This window comes from Coturnix japonica, chromosome 9 (genome assembly GCF_054131305.1).
Source record: "Coturnix japonica strain WE chromosome 9, WE-NBRP24, whole genome shotgun sequence".
Lineage (NCBI taxonomy): Eukaryota > Metazoa > Chordata > Aves > Galliformes > Phasianidae > Coturnix > Coturnix japonica.
The window spans coordinates 29,108,944-29,116,322 of record NC_140671.1 but is presented as its reverse complement, the minus strand read 5'-3'; the positions used below and the strand labels follow the sequence as shown (position 1 = coordinate 29,116,322).

Genomic DNA, 7,379 nt, shown 5'->3' with positions numbered 1-7,379 from the left:
TCTGTGTTATTCCGTGCTATTCTGTGTTATTCTGTGCTATTCTGTGCTATTCTGTGCTATTTTCTGTGCTATTCTGTGCTATTCTGTGCTATTCTGTGTTATTCTGTGCTATATTCTGTGCTATTCTGTGCTATATTCTGTGCTATTCTGTGCTATTTTCTGTGCTATTCTGTGTTATTCCATGCTATTCTGTGTTATTCTGTGCTATTCTGTGCTATTCTGTGCTATGTCCTCAGCAGCACAGGCACAAGGGATAACAGTCTATTGGTGCAGATAGCAATTTGCTTAGCAATACCTTTGCTTGCAGCTGAAGGAGCCCCAGCACTTGCTTGGAGGAAGAGATGCTCTGAGCACCCCAATGGTGCATGTGGGATTGCAGTGGTGCAATGGTGAAAAGGATGCAGTGGTGCAACGGTGCAAGGTGTGCATCCCAATGGTGCACATGGATGCAATGGTGCAATGGATGCAACCCAATGGTGCACATGGATGCAATGGTGCAAGGGATGCATCCCAATGGTGCACATGGATGCAATGGTGCAAGGGATGCATCCCAATGGTGCACATGGGATGCAATGGTGCAAGGGATGCATCCCAATGGTGCACATGGGATGCAGTGGTGCAAGGGATGCAACCCAATGGTGCACATGGGATGCGGTGGGGGGGGGGCTGGGGGGGGGAAGGGGGGCTGCTCAGCAAGCAACAGCATGCATTGCATGTGGTGCATGCAAAGCTGGTTGCAACAGCAGCATTGCAATGTGGTGCATGAAAAGATGGTTGCAACAGCAGCATTGCAATGTGGTGCAAGGAGAGTTGTGAGCATGCAGTGATGGGGCTGGGGGGTGGGGGTGCAAAGAGGGGGTGTTTTTGTTGCAGAGGGCTGAAAGCAAAGCATGGGGCTGAGTTTGTTTGTTTGGGGCTGTGTTTGGGGCTGTGTTTGGGGCTGTGTTTGGTTATGAAAGGAGGTTGCAAAGCAGTGCAAAGTAAAGTGGGGGGGAGTGGGTGGGAAAGGAGGGTTAGGAATTGCAATGGGGGTGACGAAAAGAACAGAGAGAAAAGAGAAGAAGGAGAGAAAAAAGGGCAGGAATGAAGGGGAAGAGAAAAGAGAAGAAACAGACCTGAAAGGAATGGAAAAGGGGTTAAACAGAAGAAGAGAAAAAAAGAATAGGAGGAATTCCGACACACCTCCCGCGGAGGAAAAGGAGAAGAAGGAGAGGAAAAAGGTCAAAAATGAAGGGGAAGAGAAAAGAGAAAAAAACGACTCGGAAGGAAAAGAAAAGGGGTTAAAAAGAAGAAGAGAAAAAAAGAATAGGAGGAATTCCGACAGGCCGCCCGCACGCACGCGCCGTGCTCCCCATCCTCCCCCCCCGTTGCGGGGCGGGGTTTTCCCATGCGGGTTTTTTCCCACGCGCGTTGCCGGCCGCGCGGCGGCACGTGCTTCGTGCGGGGGGAGCGTGCGGGGCGCGGGGCGGGGTGCGGGACACACGAGCGCCGCCGTTGACTGACAGCGAGCAGCCCGCCAGCCAATAGGAAGGGAGAGATGAGGTTTGCTTGCGGCTTATTGGTTGGGTAAGGAAGGGAGTGATGGACGGGAGCGCGGTGGTTCGCCAATGGGGTGGAGGAGTCAGGCAGACACGCTTTCTGATTGGTTGTTGGGAGTGTGGGAACGGCCGCGGCGGTGGGTTCACACGAATGGGGAGCCGGCGGCGGGTATAAAAGGCGGGGGGGCGCCGCTCGCGGGCATTGCCGGCCCCGCCGCCGCCAGCGCCGCATCCGCCTGTTGTCGCCTCCGTCATTTCCGCGCTTGTTGTTTTTTTACCCCTTTTAATATTATTATTTTTCCTCCGTTCTTTCGGTTTTAACTCGATCCCTTTCGGTTATTTCCGTTTATCTTTTTACCTCGCCATGCCCGCCGACACGGGCATGGAAAAACCTACCGCTTCGCCTATCGCTGGTGCACCGGCCAGTTCGAGTCATACGCCGGATAAACCTCGGAGCGCCAGCGAACATCGGAAGGTAAATGGCAGCGGATGGCGGAGAGCCCGCGGCCGGGCCGAGGTCGGTGTGCGGGGTCAGGGGGTCGGGGTTGGGGATGAACAGCGGGAGGTGACGGTGTGCGATGTGCCCGCAGTCATCCAAACCTATTATGGAGAAGAGAAGGAGGGCGAGGATCAATGAGAGCCTGGGGCAGCTGAAGATGCTCATCTTGGATGCGTTGAAAAAAGACGTGAGTATGGAAGGGATGGGGGGGGTTGTAATGGGGGGGGTGTGATGTGGGGAGGGGGCACTGAGTGCTGGTGTTGTTCATATAGAGCTCCCGGCATTCGAAGCTGGAGAAGGCAGATATATTGGAGATGACAGTGAAGCACCTGAGGAACCTCCAGCGGGCACAGATGGCTGGTAAGTCACCCCCATCCCACCCCCTGACCCCGGGGGCTGGAGCCCCCGGTGGTCATTCCCTCCCCCAACCCACTAAGGTTACTTTGAGGCTCAGTAGGAGCCCCAAAGTAACCACTAGGGAGCCCTAAAACCCATGCAAACCTCGTCAGCTCATGGGGGGGAGGGGGGAACCCCAATAAACCCATGCAAACCTTTCAGAACTTATAGGGAGCCCTAGAAACTCCTGCAGAGCCCATGAAGTCCATGCAAATCTCTCTAAAAAGACTTAGGGATAAGCATTTAGGGATGGCCCCGAATCCATGCGAGCTTCCCTAAACTCTGTGGGACCCCAATAAGAGGATATAAGCTCTTAGGCCCTCTTCCAAAAGAAGCAACCTCCCAACACCCATTGGAACCCAAAGTACTTCAAAGGACTCCCAATGGACTCCCATATAGCCTCCAAGGAAGCTTGTTGAGACCTCCCTGCCAAGCATTTGCTCTTCCTTTTCCATTGCAGCAGCTCTCAGTGCTGACCCAAGTGTGCTGGGCAAATACCGTGCTGGTTTCAATGAGTGCATGAATGAGGTGACGAGGTTCCTGTCTACCTGCGAGGGGGTGAATGCTGACGTCCGTGCCCGCCTGTTGGGTCACCTCTCTGCTTGCCTGGGGCAGATTGTGGCCATGAACTACCTGCCCCCCCCTCCTGCTGGTCAACCTGCACATCTGGCTCAACCTCTGCACGTCCAACTGCCTCCTACCACCACTGGAGCTGTGCCGGTGCCATGCAAGATAGAACCAACCGAAGCTCTATCCCCTAAAGTCTATGGGGGTTTTCAGCTTGTCCCAGCCACCGATGGTCAATTCGCCTTCCTCATCCCCAACCCATCGTTCCCACCTGGCTCTGGACCGGTTATCCCACTCTATGCCAACGCCAACGTCCCAGTATCCACAAGTGGAAGCTCTGGGAATGCATCTACCACCCCATCAGCATCCCCCGTACAGGGCTTGACATCATTCAGTCACAGCGTGGTGCCCGCATCCCAAGCAGGCAGCCCTATTGCTGAGCGCAGGGAGTCCGTCTGGAGGCCGTGGTGACCATCCCAGACCCCCCCCCTCCCTCCCCCATATAAGAACTCTACCTTGGCTCCGTTGTATGGAGCCCTATTGTGGTGGTTGTATTTTTCCTAAGCAGATTTCAACATGGGGGGGGTGGGAAGGGGGGGAAAAGGAGCAAATGGACCTTGCTAGGAACGTGCTATTTATTATTCTCAAAGGTTGGGATCTCGATTTGTATTTTTACTCCTTTTTGAAATGCCTTTATTTGAGATGCTTTTTTTGTTGTTGTTGTTGTTTTATATTGTTAATAAGGAGAAATAAATGAGGAATAGTTTTGTATCAGATGAACTCGAATGCCAAAGTTGTTTGTATCCTGTATGTGTGTTGTGTGTGTGCCTGTGTTGGAGAGGGGTAAAAAAAAGACCAGAGCTAATAACGCAGGTGGTGATGAAATAAACTCCTTTGAAATAGAACTTTCTTCTACTTTCTCCTCTCATTCCAACGGCCGGAGACAAAAGAGACCCTGCAGGATGGCAATAAGGGGCCGACTTTATGGCCTGGAAGTGTGGCTGATAGGGATGGTTGTGATGGGGCTGTGTGAGCTCTGCTTCCTAAATACGTGCTCCTGGATGCTGGGAAATGCGTGTTTGCTGTGTGAGATAATCCAACTTGAAGCTTTTCTTGCTCTGCATTACGGTTCTGCGTTACCTTTGCCTTGGGGGGGGGGGATGGTGCGTGCAAAAAGTTACTATCCCGGCCACAAAAGAGGCAAGAGAGTCTGTCCCTATTGTGAGGAGGGTAATTAGAAGGTATAAAGGGTCTCATCGAGTATGCAGCGGGCTCTTTGGGAAGTTGGGAGCCCTATTGAAACGCCTGGGAACTCGGAGCTGAGGGTTAATGTGTGTCTTTTTCTTTTACCCCCCCCCTCCCTCCTCCTCCTCCTCCTTCTCTCTGCTCTCATTGACAGGGCCAGATAGACTCCGATACTCAATGCTTGTTGTAAATTCAATTGCCCGGCTTCACAATGCCGACCTCATAAAAGAGAATCACTCGGGGTTGTGGCTTTTATTTTAGTTTCTTGCTGTAAGTATCGGAGCTGAGGAAAAGACAGTTTTGCCACCCATTCTGCCTCACCCCCAGCACTTGAATCCTGGCCAAGTGGAAGCGATGGCAGCCTCACCCACATGGAATTAAACCGCTTCCAATTGTCACCAATTAATAAGGCCACGGTGTGGAGAAAGACCATAGAGGGTTGGGTGTGTGGTTATGGGAGGGAGGGAAAGCTTATTGTGTGCTTTGCCTTGCCTTTGTGAGGTCAGGCTATTGGGAGTCCATGCAGGGGGTTGCCATGTGTGAGCTGTAGCCACATCATCCAGTTGATGCCATGTGTATGTTCATCCTCATGTTCAATGGATGTCATGCATGTGCCATCCCATCCTCATGTCCAATGGAAGCCATGTGTGTGCCATCCTACCCTGATGTCCAATGGATGTTATGCTTGTGCCATCCCCTCATATCCAATGGATGCCATGTGTGTGCCAGTGCCATGTCCAATGGATCCCTGTCCATTACCATTGCCACACCATGGGCTACAATGCACTGTAACCTCGTTTCTCATCCATCCCTTAGTCCCTGGGACATGTGATGCTCCTCATCCCCCACCCCAACCCCCAGGGATCTCCTGGCTGCAATGATGGTGAACATCCCATAACTCCACATCCCTGTGCTTTGTTTTGCTTTCTGTTTTTAACTTATTTTAACACTGGCAGTGCAACGTCATGTTTTGAGCTCCCAGCAATCAGAACACAGCAGTGAATGGGTACAGAGCAAAGTATTGCTCCATGAGGCCCTTTTTGCACCTGGGTCAGCCCTGGGAACCCAACCCCATCATGGATCAGCACCGGGTGCCTCCAGGCTCAAGGAAAGATCCATTTGAATCCAGAGGTTCCCAAGAGGTTTTGTTATGCAATCGCAGGCAGAAAATCACGTTACAGCCATTCTCCATCCCCCGCAGTCACTGCCAACCCCTCCTCTGCTGTCTGCAGCCGCCCGGGCAGCTCGGATCAGAGCAGCCTGTCTCCTGCTTGCAACCCAATCCGTCCCCAGGGTTACACCCTGCGTGCAACCCCTGCAGCCACCCCACACGCAGAGCCTTTCTCTTATGGCCGACGGGCACCCTGAGTGCTTGCAATGGAAGAAAATTGCTTGTTCTTATGCATGAGTCTCTGCCAAAGAGATGCCCTGAAAAGCAAACCCAGCAGGGGACAGCTGGCACGGTGCTCGGTGCTGCAGCAGGGAGTGGGGACCCTGCGGTCACAGCCCTGCTGTTAAGAGCCAGCAAAGCCACACGCTCTGCTTTTGGCCTTGGGTGAGTCACAGAGCTGCTGCCCAGCTCTGGGAGGTGAATGACACCGAGCAACGTGCATGGCAGGAGCTCAAGAGCTGCAGCCAAACCATATGGATGCCCTCAGCTCCAGAGCATGCAGGTTTGCAGCCTTTGGGTTGGGCACTTTTGCACCAACCTGCCCTGCTCTCCCCCTTCCAAACCAAGGGGCTGCTGTGCTATCTATCCAACCCTTTATTCACATTGTGAGCTGAGTGCTCAATCTGCCCTTATCCTTTTCAAGGTGCAATAAAAGAGCAAAGTGCTGCTGCTGCTGCTGGAAGGTGAAAGTCCACAGGGGTGGACGTGGCAATAATGCCGGGGTAGCAGGAGAGCGTGGGCTGGGTACAGAGCAGCAAAGCAGCAGCAAAACACACCAATGCAATGCCTGCAATCTGGTTGCAATGGGACAGGACTCCACCGCAACACTTGCAAACTGTAATTCCTGTTGCAAAGGGAAGGAGAAGAGGGAGAGCTGTAGGCATGCCTGCAGCTTGCAGCAAGCTGAATGTCGTAGCAGGGAGTCGGGCTCCAGCTGCACAATGCACTTTGCTGGTTCAGCTGCCTGCAGCACTGCGGCCCCATAGGAACTTCACGTAGGAAGTGCTGCTCAGAGCGAGGAAAGTCTGCAGCCAAGCCCCAAGCGAGCAGCAAAGCTCAGGCTGGGAAAGGCACCCCAGCTCTGCCTGAAGCCTTCCGCCCTTCCCACCTCCTGCCTCACGCTTCCCAGGGAGGAAATTCGCTGCTGTCTCCCCCCCCCCCTCCTCCCCATAACCCCGCAGCTGTTTCCTCCCCGCCCCGCAGCTCCTTTCCGCACCCCGCCCGGCTGTTCGGGGCAGCGCTGATGTGGGGTGAGGGGAGGACAGAGCCCAAAGGCTGAGAGCAGCCCACCCCCATACAGCCCGACTTGCCTTCCTTGGAGGGGGGGAAGGGAGGGGAGGAGAAGGGGGGCTTGCATAAATGAATGAATACATAAATCGGTGAGTCAGTCGAAGTAGTAATCAGTAAAATAATAAATATAAATGGTCAACAGGGGATAAAATGATATAATAAAAGAATAAGACAACCTAAGGTTGTGCAGAGCTCGGGCCCCCTCCCCACCACCATCCCCAACCTCACCTTTCTACTTTTGCCAAAAGGAAGTGACATGAAAAGAAATAAGAAAATAAACCGAGACGGGGGAAGAAGAAGAAAACGACGGGAAGAAAGAAGCAAAGAAAAGAAAAAGGAAAAGAAAAGAAAAGCCATGCAACAGAACGGCGCACCCCGCCCCGCGGCCAGGCGCGGCCGGCAGCAGGCGCGGTGCCGTCGGGGCGTGGGAAGGGCGCGTTCCCCCGGGCGCTCCGCCAGCGGAACGGCAATAGACCGGCAATGGGTCGGGCAATGGGTCCGGCAATAGGACCGGCAATGAGCCCGGCAATAGGACCGGCAATGGGTCGGGCAATGGGTCCGGCAATAAGCCTGGCAATAGACCGGCAATGAGCCCGGCAATGGGTCGGGCAATGGGTCTGGCAATAGGACCGGCAATAGGCCCGGCAATAGACTGGCAATGAGCCCAGCAATA

General features: G+C 53.7%; 1 protein-coding gene across 2 annotated transcripts; it reads left to right on the top strand.

Moving 5' to 3' along the window:
- The first annotated feature begins 1,739 nt into the window (after nt 1–1,739).
- HES4 (hes family bHLH transcription factor 4) lies at nt 1,740–3,905 on the top strand. 2 transcript variants are annotated; one of them, XM_015882823.3, is made up of 4 exons: nt 1,740–2,013; nt 2,129–2,224; nt 2,310–2,397; nt 2,894–3,905. In XM_015882823.3, the coding sequence occupies exons 1-4, from the start codon at nt 1,903–1,905 to the stop codon at nt 3,469–3,471; spliced, it is 873 nt and encodes a 290-aa protein (XP_015738309.1). In that variant the 5' UTR covers nt 1,740–1,902; the 3' UTR covers nt 3,472–3,905. The 2 variants fall into 2 exon arrangements, with proteins under 2 accessions (XP_015738309.1, XP_015738308.1); XM_015882822.3 differs by having other exon boundaries at nt 1,740–2,055.
- The last annotated feature ends 3,474 nt before the right edge of the window (nt 3,906–7,379 follow it).

Coding starts and splice junctions, on each gene's coding strand:
- HES4 (XM_015882822.3), top strand. CDS start 1,903: ATGCCCGCCGACACGGGCATGGAAAAACCTACCGCTTCGCCTATCGCT. Junction 2,056..2,128: donor GAGCCCGCGGCCGGGCCGAG/GTCGGTGTGCGG, acceptor ATGTGCCCGCAG/TCATCCAAACCTATTATGGA. Junction 2,398..2,893: donor CCAGCGGGCACAGATGGCTG/GTAAGTCACCCC, acceptor TTTCCATTGCAG/CAGCTCTCAGTGCTGACCCA.